The sequence below is a fragment of the Siphateles boraxobius genome, unplaced genomic scaffold (genome assembly GCF_051911475.1).
Source record: "Siphateles boraxobius isolate OS27281-9 unplaced genomic scaffold, OSU_SipBor_1 26, whole genome shotgun sequence".
Taxonomy (NCBI): domain Eukaryota; kingdom Metazoa; phylum Chordata; class Actinopteri; order Cypriniformes; family Leuciscidae; genus Siphateles; species Siphateles boraxobius.
In genome coordinates, this window is record NW_027508876.1 from 6157794 (window position 1) to 6175170 (window position 17377).

The window sequence follows — 17377 nt, forward strand, 5'->3', positions numbered from 1 at the left end:
GACAAAATAAGAGTGTTCTTGCAAAACAGAACATGGCAAAATAATCGTTTTTACTCGATTGTACTATTTTGGAGATCGTTGGGAGCCAAAATCGAAATTGGAATCGAAATTCGATTAATTGCACAGCCCTAGTGGAATAAGGGCTGTCTCCAACTAATTTTTTTTCTAGTCAACTAGTGGTTGTTCATTTAAGCCATTAATGGACAAATCGCCCCTTTATATTGATTTAATTACTTAAATAGGCTATACAGAATAATGAGCGTTATATTGCCGCACTCAAGCACACGCATAAAACTTTCCACAAAGAACCGGCAAAAGTAATGATTATTAATGTGTAAAAAATAGCAAGGACACATTTAATTGTTTATTAATAAACTGGTGTTTTCTGTTTCGCTACAAAGATGAAGTTGACGATGGGGACTCCCCATCAACGAATAAAGATATAAAGGCATAAAAAGGAAAATTTCCTCCCGTTTGGAGCGCCCCAGGGCGCACCCCACACTTTGAGAACCGCTGACCGTCTAGGTCAACATTTGTTTTTGCAGTTACTGTAAAATGAAGCAGAACTTAAACCCATCACTTCTGGACACCAGCACCACTCGACTGTATGCTCATCTAAACTCATTAGACATTTTGCTGGGATTTAGAAAAATCTGCTTGTCAACTCAAAGTGACACACTACTGTAATCTTATTTCGTCCTACCATTTGCACCACCGCCCACTGGCAGCTGGCATTTGTCTTGTGAGTGATGGTGATTTCGCAGGTTTATGATTTAAGGAGATGAATGGTCACTCGCATATGGCACAAACGGGTCAGGGGGTCATCCTGTTGTGCAATAGTTCAACAATTTGTGTTGCCAGAAATCACAGTTCCAACAAACACTCTCAAACAGCACTGCAAAGTTGTGTGGTCGGGACTACAGCTCTCGATCTGTGGTTAGAAAGACATGACATGTGGACTTTAATAGATCATGCTCAGCTAAATAAGATGGATAGCATGCAGTACAATCTTTTTCATTGCCTAAATGACAATTTCATTATACATCTGTTAGAATGTGAGAGAATGAAAGTCCAATTTTTGAAAAGTGTGCATGTGTGAATGTGCTCTAGTACACGGGAGAACCCCAGAGGATGACGTAAGAACATTTGATTTAAATGTTCGCAAAACACAAAGACTAAAGCAAATTAGTCCTCAGATACAGTGTTAATTATTTACAGCAATAATGACATTAATTCGTTTGTGATTCGATTAATTAGCACAAGTTATTTCTCCAGAAGGACGTCATTAATGAGAGTTCTATATTGTTGAACCACAGTGCTTTGCTTTCGTTACTACACTTTCGGGAAACAGTCGTGACTAGCTAGACAATTTCTCCACGACACATCGCACTACAGTATGGTGGTTATAATCAGCGGGTTACGTTGCTGTATGTTGTATTGGCTCTGTTTTGTGACAGCAATTTTTTTGCATTCACTGTGGACAGACAAATTGATTGACGCTGAAATCTTGTTGTAACACATACACAGGAAACAGGTCAAGAAAAAAATATATGACTGTGTCAGCATGTTGAGGTCTCTATGTGAGATTGCTCAAAGACATCATTGATGAATGGTTAAAGATTTTGCTGCTGCATCACTCCACCGTTAAAAAAAACAAGGCTACATTAGCTTTCTCCCTTTATCTTCAGAATACTATCCTTTCTCCATTAAACGGGAACTACATAAAAAAATTTAAAAACTATGGCAGTATGAAGAACGTACATTATGGACTACATCAGGGCTGTATCAATTCCTAGATTAAATGGAGTACACGATTTAAAAAAATCCTTGATTGCAATTTACCCGTGCCGAGTAACTGGCAAAATAGCGGAAGTGGGGCATTCCACAGACAAGAATCCGTGAACCGCATTATTACACCGTTTCCTAAGGGTACGCGATCTATTTAAAGCATTTACAATGATAATAGTGCTATCATGAAATCACAAAGGCTGCGAATCAGTTAAAAAAAATGTATGCGTTTTTTTCTCCCCACAGAGAAGCACAAACCTTTAATTATTTACATGCGTCCAGATTGTGTTCAAACTAAAGTACCTCAGCTCCGTTCACAGTAAATGCTGCTCCACACACACTCAGTCTCTGCATGTGCACGAAGGCAAAACCTCTGACGCGTGTTTCATAGTTGCACTGTCATCATTATGCGTGTCGGCGTCTCGGGTTTCTCAAATTCCATCTCTGCGCGCTGTGAGTTTGTCTGCTTATAACGTTTATCTGCACGCAGTGTGCGCCGATTCACAAGATTCGTAGCGCAACTCATTTGTAAATCTACGGCAACACAGGAGAATACATAAATAGCATTCTCAAATATATGCGAATTTTTGTTCATCACAATTTCATATTAAAAGTTTAACCCTTGCACTGAGTTTGCATGTTTTGACGTGCACATAACCTTGTTCAAGAAATGACAGCAGCTGTTGCATTTCTATCATACAGAAGTGACCAAATATTAAATATTAAGTTGATATTTGAATTAAATTTTGTTTGGCCAATATTAACAAGGATTTGATCATGCCTCACTGTAACCAAGCCGTTGGCGCTCTCTGCAGACATTTGTTTTTATGTACTGTAGCCTACATAAGTTATGTTTATATTAGTTTATATCATTTATTTTGCATGGTTGTATTTTAACAGCGTTGTTCAATAAAACCCAAATGATTCCTTGAATACTTTATTTGAACAAATAATTATTGCTTGTTTTTATAGGTTACACTTTACAATAAGGTTCATTAGTTAACATTAGTTAATGTATTAACCAACATGAACTAACAATGAGCAATACATTCGTAACTGTATTTTTCATTTTCATTTATTCATTTAGCTGATTGTATTTATTAATCTTTGTTAATGTTAGTTTCATTTTTTGTTCATGTTAGTTCACAGTACATTAATGTTAACAAATACGACCTTTGATTTTAATTATGTATTACTAAATGTTGAAATTAATATTAACTAAGATTAATAAATGTTGTATACTAACTATGGTAGTTAACTAATGAACCATATTGTAAATCATTACCTATTTGTATTTTTAAGTAATTTTAAAGGCTTTTGTTCAGTTTGATCTATTTTTATTACCACAATTTTATCCGATTACTCGATTAATCGATGGAACAATCAGTAGAATACTCGATTACTAAAATAATCGATAGCTACAGCCCTACATTATATTATGGCACTCAATCAGTTATGTATTCTGAATTAATTAGCCTAAATGTCAACTAATCAAATTAGTCACATATCAATATTTGCTGAAAAAGGCCCCCGAATGAAGATAAAGAAATGGAAGACTTACAATATTGTGGAAAAAGCTGTAGAAGTCAATATATTGTTTGTTTTACTTTTGACTCATTGAACACAAGTCGATCACAGTTATCAATTTTAAAACAGAGTTAGTCAATCTTTCCAATATGGCAAACAGGACACGTTCTTGTATTCAGCCTGCACTATTTTCTAATTGTTGGTCAATGTACACATAAAGATTCACATTTCTGCTGTCTTATCATGAGTAATTGTTTATCAGTATTTAGTGGCATGGGTTTTAAGACACTGTGTCAACTTAAAAGTCGTTCAAGCTGCATTCCATCGGTTTTCGAATTAAATAATATCTGACCTGCAGCCTCACAAAACATGAAGGGTATACTTCAAGCTTAAATTACTCAAATGGTTGGAAAGTACCTTGTTACAGAATCTATGTACAGAGTATGTAGTATTATATGTATTTATACATACATGTACGGTAGATGGGAATCTCAACTTTACTCTTTGGGTGATTATTGCCTTTGGAAAACAGTGGAAGAACAGAAGATCTACCGTTTTATTGTCAAAGTTTGCCAGTCCTTGACATGTTCACCTGCCCCCTCTCTGCCGTCTCTAGCGGGACTACCACCTTTCACACTGCTTTTCCTGCACTGCACTTTGTTCCAGTCAGTATTGCCTGTGGCTGTTTCTGTACCTGCTTCCACTCTTACTCTCTTCAAATCAAGCACAGACATTCACTGCTGGGTTAGTCAAGACAATATTTTGAAAAGAGAGAGAAGTAATGTATTTCAAGCTGTTTACTCATAGAAAGGAGAGTTCATTATAATTTCATTATAAAAACATATGTGTTAAAAATGTCCTCTATGATCATCATATTATTTGGCTATTAATATATTAATTTATATTAATTTACTATGAGAAAAAGTTCATAAACAAAAAATAAAGCAAAACAATAATATTTTTAAAAAACAAGGTCATTTAATGACCAGTCTGTTTGCCTTTATCAGTAAACTTTGTAATGACAGGATACAATTTCTATAACTTTAACAATCTTTGGCTTTCATACAAATTCCATATATTATTTCCCAACTACCTGCAATGTGTAAGAATAAACAGCTTATTAGAGTTAGGCTACACGTAATATGAATTTCCTGCTGACTGAAGCTAATAACTTTAAACCGGTTGCGCAGTCATCATCTCTGGTGAAGAAAACTACGTTCTCCTTAAAGACCAAATGGTCAAAACATATCAATGTTTCTGGTGTGTTCATAAAACATTTAAAACAATTCGAAAGATTGAACTGCTACTTTCTGTAAGGTTTTTGCTTTGTGCTTTCTGTTAGTTTTCCAAATAGCCTCACGTTTAACTAAAGCAACGTCCTCTTAAGATGAATATAGTATCTCTCTGTCCAGTTAAAAAAAAAAAAAAACGAAAGAAATCAGTTCAGTACCTGATCTTGCTGTTGAGCTGCTTTGGTCGATACATTTGACTCCTTTGCAGTGGTCATGATAACAAATTACCACAGACAGCAAGATACATTCAGTTTGTGACGATACTGCTGGCGGTTACACAGAAGAGAGAAGATGCTGAAGGGGAAACGGTAGAAATGCAGCAAAATCCCTGTGAGAGCAAGATTTGAGCTTTAGAGTCGTTCTTCTGATGATTGGTGAGACACGGTCGCTAAATTACACTGCAAAAGAGAGAGAAGAAGAGGAAAAGAGGACACGGAGACCGCCGATCATAGCTTGGTAACCGACAGCGGTCGACTGCGAGCACACGAGCTTTTCTCATCTCCCTTCACGCGCTTGCCGCCTTTTCACCCCCGCCTCTGTGCACGAGGCGCACACGCGCGCGCGGCTGCCGTCTTTTCACCTTCTGAAGCTTGAAAACGAAAAAGGTGGCAACTGTCAAGTGTGTACGTAGTAGGCTACATGTGTTTTGTACATTATGACAGTATAAGTTCTTGTTCGTATATGCAAGACATTATGTTACAGAAATGCGTGATTTGGCACGGCAGAAAGTGCGCAAAGAGCGCTTCCTTTATTATAAGCACATTAAAGCTGTCACTAGTTAGGCCTGGGCGATCTCACAAAGTTTCTTTAAAATAAAAGAAGGTGACTGCACAATGATTCTCTTGATTTTAATGCTTAGCCTATAATTATAATGGTAGGATTTGTTAGTAATCTCGAACACAAACTCCTGCCTTTTGAGCAGTAGCCTAGGCTAAGTTCAACATCTCTGACAGGCCATTGCATTCAAGAAATCAACATAAATGTCCAGTAGCAGCTGTGATTGACTATTACAATGTAAATAGAACCCTTTTATGCTGTGTTGCTAGATTGGGTGGTTTTGAATTTGATTGGGAGGGTGGACAAAATTTGGGCTGGTTTGGCGTCAGTTCGGTGGTTTTCAAAAATCTAAGGGCCAGATTTACTTAACAGGGCAAATTAGCATGAGAGCACAATTCCATAAAAGCGGAGATGGAAGTGGAAATTTCTGCTTGTGATCTACTGATGACGTGCAAATTAAAGAACACAGACACAGCCGGATAATTTTCATAATGACCAATGGGATCAAGAGCACAGCAAATTAACATCTGGTTTAAGACATGTTTTTTTAGGGCGATAACCCTTTATGGTACAGTGTTGCCATATGGCAACAATTCATTTCTACTCATGTCCTTGTTATTCAGAAAATAATACAATATATTGCACTATGGGAATTAAAAGGGCAGGCCTTAAGGTAGCCAATTATGTGCTGTCACATGACATTTTAATGTCCCCCCAAAACTCTCGGAAAGAGAGTCAACCTCACATGGAAGGCACCTGTTGAAATGCTCCAGAAATTGCTCTATTAACCCCATTTCTAAACATCTCTTCTCAAGGGGGATTTTTTTGCAGCATCTTTGATAAGTAAATTAGATATTTTTATTCACAAATCAACTGTCTAACATAGTTTTACTGTAAATTGAGAAAATATTAATGTTTCCATATGACAAAGCTGTACCACTATGGAAAAGTTGGTATGTTGCCGTATGGCAACACTGTACCACAGTAGAATTGCAGTAATGTATTTCCCTATTGGGATTTTTTATCTATAGTAGCATCAACAATATGTTTGCAGTTATTATTATAGTATAGTTGTATTTATGTATAAATAACAAATGGATTTATTCTCTTCAGAAAATGAATGCAGCAATTTTTAAGGACAATAGGAAGAGTGCAGAGTTAGCTCTTCCATGTGATGAGAGTGATTATGAGTTAGCCAAATGTATCTCCAGTATCAATCTCTGAAAGAAATGTGCAATTAAATAGAAAAGAAAATCATAATTTTATAGAAAAACTACTTTTTTTTACCATTTTTCACTGTGGTATGGCAACGTCCCCCCAAAAATATATTTTTTTGATTTGTATGATTGAAGCTATTTCGTGTAATAAAAACGAAACATGGTTAAAACATAAGTCGTACCATAGAGGGATAGTGGCACAAATACTAGTAAATTGACGTGCGCAAACTTTAGTAAATCACCTTGCATGATTCATTCAAATATTCTCCTCCCATAAATTTTGCTTTAAATTCCTACAAATTCATATGCAGTAAGGTCAGCGCAAAAATAACTGTGTCCACACCTTTTCAGCGCTAATTTTTCACTGTGTGTCTTTTAGTAAATCTTGACACTAGTTTTTTAACACCAAAAGAGGTTTTGCGCTGGCGCAAGCTGTTAGTAAATCTGGCCCAAGATCTTTTAGTCTAATTGGTTGATAAACAAAACTCGAGTGTGCACGCACTTTTGGCCAAGCAGCAGGCAGACGTGATCATTCTTTAGTGACATTTTTTAGCGTGATAACTTTATAAAGCCTGTCATGGCCCCGTACCTAAATACCTCGCTGAGTTAGTGCAACCATATGTTACTGCTCGGACCCTTAGATCTAGCAATGACAATTTGCTTGTCGTACCCAGGTATAAACTCTCTACTGTGGGTGATAGGGCTTTAAGTGTTGTAGGCCCTAAGCTGTGGAATAAACTGCCGTCTGATCTTCGTGCCACCCCTAACCAACAGACCTTCCAATCGCAACTTTAAACTCATATATTCACCATGCTCAGTAAATAATTATTTTCCATTCTATTTCTCTGTCCTCCACATTTTCCTTTTTTTATGTTACATGCTTTCTTTATCAAAATGTATGTCTTCTTTGATAATCTAACTTAGGTAGCCAGTTATGTGAATCTACCTACTATGCTCAACACTGCAAAAGCATGTTGTAATTTAAATACCTTTGATCCAAAGGGAGAAAATATACATACAATGCTGTAATATGCACTTTTCATAATAAGGTCATTGCGGCAGCTGTAATCGTATTCACAATTATTTTTCTGATTAATTGTTAAGCTCTATGATAAATACAATTTAACAAAACATTTGGGGCTGTACTAAAAACATTTGGGGCTTAACCCTCCTGTTATGTGTAAAGTTCAGCAATGTTTTTGTGTGGGGTCAAGACATCACCGATTGGGTGTGTGTAGAGGCATTTTGAAATCCCTGTAACACAAGATGTGCATGTTTTTTAATTATTCTGATAAATACAATTAACATAATTTTCAGAGATGTCAAAGTTGCTTTGAGGCCAATTTGACCCCAGACATTACAGGAGGGTTAAGCCCCCTTAGCCCACCCCTAGTGCAGCCCATGCTGACACCAAAAGGAGTTTACAATTGCAGAAATAATTCCTTTTAATGAAAATAGAGGTCCATGTTTAATAAAAATGAAAATTCAGTCAGTGGCTTGTGGTGTGAGCAGGCGAAAGAATGAACCAGTCTTTAGCCTTTCCCAACCTTACACATGCTCCTCCTATGTATGAACTTAATCTGTAGTTACAGTATTTTGCACCTGTTTTCTGATTCTTGCAGATAATCCATTCATACTGTGCCGTTGTGTCTCAATTTATTTTATTTTTATTATTTTTTCCACTGTAATTAATGTCAAGGGATTTAACAGTATCCTATGCCCTTCACATCCAGCACACACTCTGACAGTGACACCTTAAACCACTTACAACTAGCTTTGAGAGTAGCTCAACTGCTTTCATATCAATGTAGTTGTTTACAGTAACAAGCTACATCGCTCGAGGCCTTTAATGTCGTATTAAAAATGTCAACCTATATGTGTCGCATATGCTAGAAAAAATTTGGTCTGTGCGATGAATAAATTTACCACTGTAGCATGCATGATTTTTGAATGTGTGTAAGAAAGAGCCCATTGTTGTTTGCTTGTCTGTGTTTGAGGTTAATCAAGGACTGCACGATTAACCTAAATCACGATTTGACTTTGTACGATTATGAGATCGTAGAGTTTTAACTAAAGTATATGCACAGTGTGTTTCATGGTGAAGCGCACCACTGTGATCAGAGCGGATTGACTGCTCCATCTCTGCAAGCACTCTGTGAGTTTGAGTTACATTCACTTTGAATGTGGATGGCTCTATTTTAGAATTTCAAACAAAAATGTAAAAAAATTGGGTGGGGTATTTGATGTTAATTCAACTTTTGATCCTCATGTCCAGAACACTGTCAAAACACATTTTTTTCATCTTAGAAACATTGCCTGACTACGTCCTATCTTGTCATTTCCAGTGACTGAAAAGTGAATTACTCTACTCTAAGCAAATTACAGTTTGTCCAAAAATCTGCCGCCAGTATCCTGACAAGACAAGGGATCACATCAGCGTTACACATTGGCTCCCTGTCAGGTTTCGTGTTGATTTTAAAATGATCATGCTTACCTATAAGGTGGTACCCAGTGTTGGGAAAGTTCACTTTCTACATGAATTAGTTCAAAGTTCAGTTCACAAATTTTTAAAATGAACTAGTTCAGTTCATAGTTCATACTTGACAATTTTGAACTAAGTTCACGGTTCCAAAAAAGGAACTAGTTCATAGTTTTTTTTTTTCCATATGTTGCTGCGAGCTATTTTTTTTTTTTTTAATTATTGCCACAACCCATATACAACCACAGACAGCGGTTATTTTATCGGCGGGCAAAGTTTTCACAGAAATGTAAGATTTTTCCCATCCTCACCGACCTTGTCTTAAAACTGATCATACAATACGACGCCTCCTCGCTGCTTTGTCGACTACATGCTGCTTTTTGTTTTGATGACACATGCGGCGGCCTCGGTGCGACACTGGTGGCTTGTGTTGCCAGATTGGGTGTTTTTTTCGCTACATATTAAGGCATGTTGACGTGCGTTTTATCCGGGTTATCGCCTGGAAGACTCTATAGAAATCTGGCACCCTATTGAACGAAGTTAAACTGAGAGAGCGTGCATTCACAGTCACCAGAGTGAACACGTTCACAATAACGTTCATCAGGCAGTAATACAGTACCTTCAGTTCACGTTCGCCCAAAATATGAGCGAGTTCATGAACTATCGTTCAATGAACGCGTTCAGGCACAACACTGCTGGTACCTTACATGGTCTGGCTCCTCGATATTTGTCAGAACTCTTAATCCCCTACATCTCAACGTGTAATCTCTGCTCCTCTGAAGCTGGTCTTTTAACTCTCCCACCAACTCGTCTTAGATCTATGGGTGATAGGACTTTCTCTTCATTTGCTCCAAAACTATGGAAATCTCTGACCTCTGAGATTAGGCAAGTGGAATCTCTTTTCTTTTTTTTCTTTTTTTTTGTTAAACCTTCCCTCAAAACATACTTCTATAGGGTAGCTTTTATTTGTTTCACATCCTGCAATCCGAATGACTGGAAAAGTCATGGAAGTTGGTCATATAATGTGGGAAACCTAAAGGCAGAATTAAGACCATTTAACCAAAAGCAAGAATACCATTAATGTGCCATATGTACTGTACCATATTCTGGTGATTATGAGCAAGTCATAAAGGAGACACGTGTTCAAATGCCTTGTTTAATCTCTAATTCTTGATACATTTATATGGTAATTTTTTTAGGGATAAAGAATGTTCAGACAAATGTTTCGCGTCTAACTAAATTAGTTAACTTCAGAACAATACAGGGTGACTAGTTGGCCACCATTCTAAATGTTAATTAATTCTCTTTTTATTCCTCCTCAAGGTCTCTGATGTTCTGCTTCTTGAACATGCTTTGCCTTCTCTGTTAATTAAGGGTAAGGCAAAGTGTGTTCTTTTCACCACACAGGCAAATTATTCCGGGAATACCCAAAGGCATCAGGGGTCATGTGATTCCAAAACCAAAACTCAGAGTGTGGATTTGCTCATATCCTTCAGGCGTGGAGCTCTGTGTTCAGGAACGAGGAGGGAAATGGCAGTGCCATTCGGAGCCATCTCTTAATTAATACACGTAAGACGCTTTATCGTTATCCCCTGCCGGCGGAAGACAAGAGAGAAGCCCATATGTGCCCAACCGCATGCTGAGCAACACAAACTCAACGGTCCGTCCATCAGCATTAAGAAGGGGCTGGTACTTGAGACGTATTTTGAGTTCAATAGCAGGGAGTTCAATGTCAACACACTGTCCCTCTTAACATATGTTATTCAAATATAGCTTGAGAGGAAAAGGACACATAATTTTGTCATCTGAGATAAGTGGCTTGCAGCATGTGAAGCCGAGCAGGCTGATCAACCCCCCCATGAGCTCACATTCACTCTGCCAAAATTCAATAGTTTTGCCATCCAAGTTCTGCTCTACTACTTGTCCTTCAAATCAACTCTTATTTTTCATCAACTCTGTGATGGGTGAAATGAAAGATCTCTTCTCAGCAAATCAATCACCTCCAAGCTAATGGCATTCGTTTTGGTCACCATCGCCAGTAGCATGCTGAAGGATACAGCCACTCTGCTAGCCACATAATAGATGTTATTATGCTGCGGTAGGGCCCGGGCAGTGTATACACAACCTTATTGGTAATACTGACAAATAACTATTCAGAAAATGATAGATGACCTTGGTTGGCAGGTCTTTAAATACACATTTTGCACAGCATTACAGATGAACTGGCTGACAAAGGCAGACAGGAAGAAAGTACTCCCTAGCCTAATTACAAGACTCCAGTGCCAACCTAAATGGTTCGCACAGTTTTAATGAACCCTTTGATGCATATCCATTGCAGTGTATGAACCAGTAAAAGCCATTTTAACTAGGGCTGGGCATTGTTAGGAATTTCACAATTCGATTTGATTTCGATTCTTGAGGCTTCGATATTGATTTATTAGCTTCGATATCGATTCAATAATTAGTAAATACACAAGTAATTAAGTACCTGAGTATATTTTTAAATAATGTGTGCAGTATTACCAATGTTTAAGAACAAATTGACCCCAGCATGTTTCCTGTCATGGTTTATTTAGCAGAACAAACTGTACAATATTGTACATGTGTTAATAATAATAATAATAACTTTATTCTTATATAGCGCCTTTAAAGCAGCTTCTCAATGCGCTTTACATAATAAAACAAGCAAATTTAAAATACAACACTCAGAGGAAAAATAAAAACAAAAATAAAATACAATAAAATAAAAGTCAAGTAAAAGCTAACCTAAAAAAATGCGTTTTCAATAAAGATTTGAAATTACTTAAAGACTGTGCATCTCTGATAGTTGGAGGTAATGCATTCCAAACCCTAGGAGCATAGGATGAGAAAGCCCTATCCCCTACAGTACGCAACCGAGTCTGTGGGACTGCCAATAGACCAGCTTGCGTAAATGACGCTTGGGTGTGTATAAAGTTAAAAGCGCAGACAAATACTTCGGTGCCAGACCATGCAGTGCCTTATATGTGAGCATAAGGATTTCAAAGAAATGAACTGGCAATTTGTTTCAACTTGTATGAACTGTTGAATACAAACCACAACTGTAACAAACAGGTGCTTTATTATGAAGGTAAATTGGTAGCAAAACTCGAGAACACGTAGATGTGAATTTGACAACTTATACAATAAATATTCGTACTTTTACGCTAAAATGTACACTTACAGCTTCAATGTGAAAACTTGTTAAATAAAAATCTGAACCTGAATGCTAAGATTTGCACTCGCAGACAATAGTCACAAACCTGTATTCTGAATTTGAAGCTGCAGACAAGCAGTCAAAAATTTGTAAAATGCCATTCACAAAAATACAATGACAGACACTAACTAGTAGCCTAACATATATTTGCACGTATTCTTACATTCACAATCGCAGTAGGCCTACAACCTCAAATAGGCACTTGCAACTTCTCAAATCTGTCACTGAAATTTCAAATTTCGCACCTTGACTTTTGCTACTCTTTTCGCGATTTTTTAGATTCAAAACTAACTTGTGCACTTGCAACTCAGTGGCGGCGAGAGAGGAAGGGGGGCGGGAGTGGGGGTGTTCAAAGGAGCCGTTTTATTGGTTGGCGCCTAGCCAATAAAATGGGACTTCTGTTATATGTGATGATATCACGAAACCCGCTTCTCGGAGACGATCTGAATATGATCTGAAACGCTAAAGGTGTTGTTGTGAGGTGTATAGGCTATGCATGTACATATCTTTTGTATATTTAATGTTGCATTAAAAAAATAAAGATCTGAAATGCTAACATGGCTTAATGCATTAGACTGATATTAAAAGAAATAAATGATATTATCAAACTCAGTAAACAACCCCATACTAATAATGCAGGCTATGTACAGAAAAGCAGGTCAACACAGAATATGAGCACAATGCATTGAAGACAGTGGTTTGAAAAGGTCAAACTCAGGAAACACCATGCCTACTAATAAAGCAAAGAAAAGTAATTTGCACACGTTTAATTGTACGTTAAGCATTTCCCTCCCATAGAAAACCAAGAAAACGCTTCAAGAGGCTTAATGGACCAACAGTTATAAAAAAAAACCCACACAATTTGTTATTATTAATAAAACTGCAGGCAGCAGGTTTATTTGCACTTAACACATATTTGCTTTCTTTCGTCATATTCTGGGCTCATTGGCTTTTCTGTAGCCTACAAGGCTATGCTTAATTAGTATGGTGTTGTTAACTGATTTTGATAATATCATTTATTACTTTTAATAACGGTCCATCACAAACGGGTTTCGTGACATCTTCACAAATAACAGAAGTCCCATTTCATTGGCTAGGCGCCAACCAATAAAACGGCTCCTTTGAATACCCCCACTCCCGCCCCCCTTCCTCTCTCGCCGCCACTGAGTTGCAAGTGCACAAGTTAGTTTTGCACCTAATATATCGCGAAAAGAGTAGCAAAAGTCAAGGCGCGAAATTTGAACTTGCAGTGACAGATTTGAGAAGTTGCAAGTGCCAATTTGAGGCTGTACTGCGAATTTGAATGTTGGAAGAAGTGAAAATTTGTATTACAAGTTAGTGTCTGTCATTGTATTTTTGTGAATGGCATTTTACACATTTGTGACTGCTTGTCTGCAGCTTCAAATTCAGAATACAGGTTTGTGACTATTGTCTGCAAGTGCAAATCTCAGCGTTCAAGTTCACATTTTTATTTTACAGGTTTTTACATCGGAGCTGTGAGTGTAAATGTTCGCGTAAAAGTTCTCAAATTCACATGTATGTGCTCTCGAGTTTTGCTACTAATTTACCTTCATACTTTATTAACACCTCTAAAGTGCATGTAACTGTAATAGAGAGTATATTTCTTTCTTCCTATACATTTAAGTTATAAAAGAAATGTAAACAGAAACACAAAATGTGCATACTCATAAAAAAAAAAGCGCTTCGTGAGGCACACGCGCGCAAATTTGCACACATGCAAGGACTCTTCCTCTCTGTCGTGCGCGCGCAACGCGGTTTGGAGCTCGCGAGCTCTAGATTTCGGGAGATTTGAACTAATTTGCGACATCAGGGAGCCGCCATCAATATGCGGGAGACTCCCGGAGACTTATTGTTGTTCTTATTATCATTTAGGAGGGCTTAGGAACATTTTGGGGTAGCTTCAGCCCCCCTAAAATAGGCCTAACGACGTCCCTGGTTGGTGGTGCAGGCTTGAACGGAGTGCAGCTACTGTCCGTCATCTTGCTGTGTTTTGGTAAAGCACGTCTTGTACAACGCTGAACGCTCTCACTAGAGTGTTGCCCACAGCGCCGCCACTGGCCGGTGGGCTGAATCGATTCATAGGATTTGATGAATCGATATTGAATTGAGAAACAAATAATTGCAATGCATTGATGAATCGTTATTTTTACCCAGCCCTAATTTTAACCACTAGGTGTGCATTTCCAAAAGAGTCGTTAGGCAACTACAAGTGCAAATTCTGTTGTTACTAACATTGTTCAATGATTCTTTGTTTCCTGAAACCATAGTTCAAACGAACATTCACAAACTTGGTTGATTGGTCACTACATTCAAGAGATAACCAACACTGCTCATCCCAAACACATAGTAAAGGAAACATTTGATGTTTTCCTGAGCACAAACAAATACGCACTGGAGCTTTTACCAAATCTGTTTCTTCAATGTGATATTACAGTATGAACCGAGGGTACTCTTGTTTTCGTTTGAGAAACTTCAAGCCCCCCTGTAGAACTGGGCCTGCCTGTATAATTTGCTCTTCCTCTTTTTCTTCTGAACCAGTTTATAGTTCAAACATATATGGCTGAATTAAACCAATATTTCCACTTGCCATTGTGTAGCGTTTATTGCAGTTGACCGTGTGGATCAGGTAGTCTGAGCTGGTGTGATTGAGTGAAGGCGATGACAAATTTGCATATTCATGAGTCTGTGTATACTAAATGAATGCAAGGGTGTAGAGTTACATTCAACCTATTTTAAGGCATGAATAACTTATTTTCAAAGAAAAAAAAATATTTAAATATGTCATTTTGATTATCAAATATGAGTTTTAAGGGATACAATTATTCACTGCAGTAGAGTTGTCAAAAGTACCGACTTCGGTACCAAGTCGGTACTGAAATAAAAAAAATGTGATGATACCAGCATTTCCCTCTAGCATTTTGAGCACTGTTGAACAGATTCTTAAACACCTCTGATTGGCCACTGTGTTGACGCGCTCTGACAATGATCAAACGCTTCAAAAACATGCTGTCTTTGACGCTCTTCATCGAGTGCTTACACAGATACACATGAGCGTTTGAATTAGGGATCTGCTGATAGATGCCTGCTTTTAAACGCTCCTGTGTGCATCTATGTAAGCATTTGGTGAAGAGCATTAAAGATGTCATTGTTGATCATTGTAGCCAACCACAGACATATACAGTATATTGAGTGCATCGATACAATGGCCAATCAGAGACATATACTGTATGCTGAGCGCGTCAACACAATGCCCAAATAGAGGTGTTTAAGAATCCGTTTAACTGCGTTCAAAATGCTAGAGGGAAATGCTGGTATCGTCACATTTTTAAATTTCAGTACCGACTTAGTACCGAAGTCAGTGCTTTTTTTGAAAACATTAGACTGCAGGGGAACTTCTTCAAAAAGTCTTTATTTTTGATTCACAGAAAAAAAAGGAAAAGAAAAAAAACATAGAAGCATGCAGGTTTAATTAAAGATTAATTTTCCATTTTTGGGTGAACTTTAATAAGGGTGTCAAACTTTTCAAGCTTGGTGCTCATACAAATGGTGCCTGATTTGTATTAGCACTTTAAGCAAATGAAGAACATGCACCAGAAACTGAGAGATTAAATTATAGAACAGGGAGGGTTGGGTGAAGTTAAGTTCAGTAAATGTGTGAAAGTGTTTTGAGTGAGCCCTGATTAATTCTCCCAGCTACACAGTCTACCAAAAAAAAATTAACTCATATTTCGGGAGATTGAGAGCCAGCTCTCTTTATTGCGTATGTTCACTGGGACTTTCATCAAGTAAGAGGCTGTGAAACAACAGTAAGGCCATGGTCAAACAAGCAATTACATTACACCCTCGGGAAAATCACTTCTAGATATAATTGTTATCTCTTTTAAGAGTACCCCCAACACTGAAAGGCTGCTGAGGGTGAAATCCTGCAATAGTTAAACAGAAACTTTTGGCCTTTTTTCTTTGCAGCTGCTGAAGAGCAGCAGACTGAGTGGTAATCCAGGCTTTGAGCTTAGATAGTACTGTCATTCCTTTGTTGGCTCTTAAACCTAAGATTTTAATTGAGATTTTTAAAGATCTAGCCTTTCGAAATCCTACCCCTAAATCCACCAAACACCCCAGAGCTTTCCAGATAAAGGCAAATCTGCTGTTGATTTCAAAGTCTGAGGTTTCCTCTTCCTTACAGTTAAGTCAACTGTCATCCTCAGAGCCTCATAAAGTCAAAAACAAAGCAAAAGTTAGAAAAAGAGCTAAATTTATTTAGGAGGAGCCTCAAAACCTTGATCCAGTCTATAGAGTGCCTGTCAAACAGGTCATACTGCATTTGGAGATCCAGCTAATTGATTCAATTAATTAAATATATAGAAAGAAAGAACTCAAAGTATTTCTCTATGGAATTTGTTGTACCAGTAAGTGTCTGTCACTGTGTTTGCTGTTTATGACTTTCACATTGCGCTTAACCTCAGGTTAAGCAACGTTTTAGACTTGTAATTGTGAGAGTTCTGTAGCATCAGTTTTAACGCTGGGTTATGAAACACTTTTACTGTGCTAATATAAATTGCAGCGCATAAAGTTAAAAGATGCAGTGCAAGACTGCTGCCTGTATTCAATCCAATCAATGTCATTGACCTCATAAATACGCAAATAAGAACATTAACCCAGGGTTAACAAATGTATGGTTAAAATCTTGAATACCCATGAACAATTACTATAAAATATAAATAACCTAACACGTGGGGTTTTAGAATGATACTGACTTACACTCAAATGTGAAGGGCTATATCAAATATTTATTCAACAGTTAGTTCTAGTCCTCGGATTTGATTGATCGAGCAGAATTCCAAGAAAGCTGACAGAACAGTCAAACAGCACTGGGACTTTTTTTACTGTTTGTTTCATTCTGCTTGTCTGTGTTTGGCAGTTCCAGACAGACTGTCAGTCTGTGAATTTAGTGATGGGGATTTTTCAGTGACGCTTTCAGCAGGTTACATGTTATGCTGTTATGCTTTAGTTTCACAATTTGTCTGTCCAATTTGATAACAAC

At 37.6% G+C, this 17377-nt stretch overlaps 1 protein-coding gene across 4 annotated transcripts in view; it reads right to left on the bottom strand.

Annotated features, from left to right (window-relative positions):
* Positions 1-17377, bottom strand: part of dpp6a (dipeptidyl-peptidase 6a) — a 503595-nt gene that overhangs the window by 309133 nt on the left and 177085 nt on the right. Inside the window, exon 1 of one of the 4 annotated variants that reach the window (XM_077244245.1) lies at positions 4766-5145. The exons of the other annotated variants lie outside the window; for them this stretch is intronic. Coding sequence (XP_077100360.1) covers positions 4766-4822 — 57 coding nt within the window. The 5' untranslated portion in view covers positions 4823-5145. Of the gene's footprint in view, positions 1-4765; positions 5146-17377 lie in introns of those variants that run through there. 4 annotated transcript variants of the gene reach the window in all.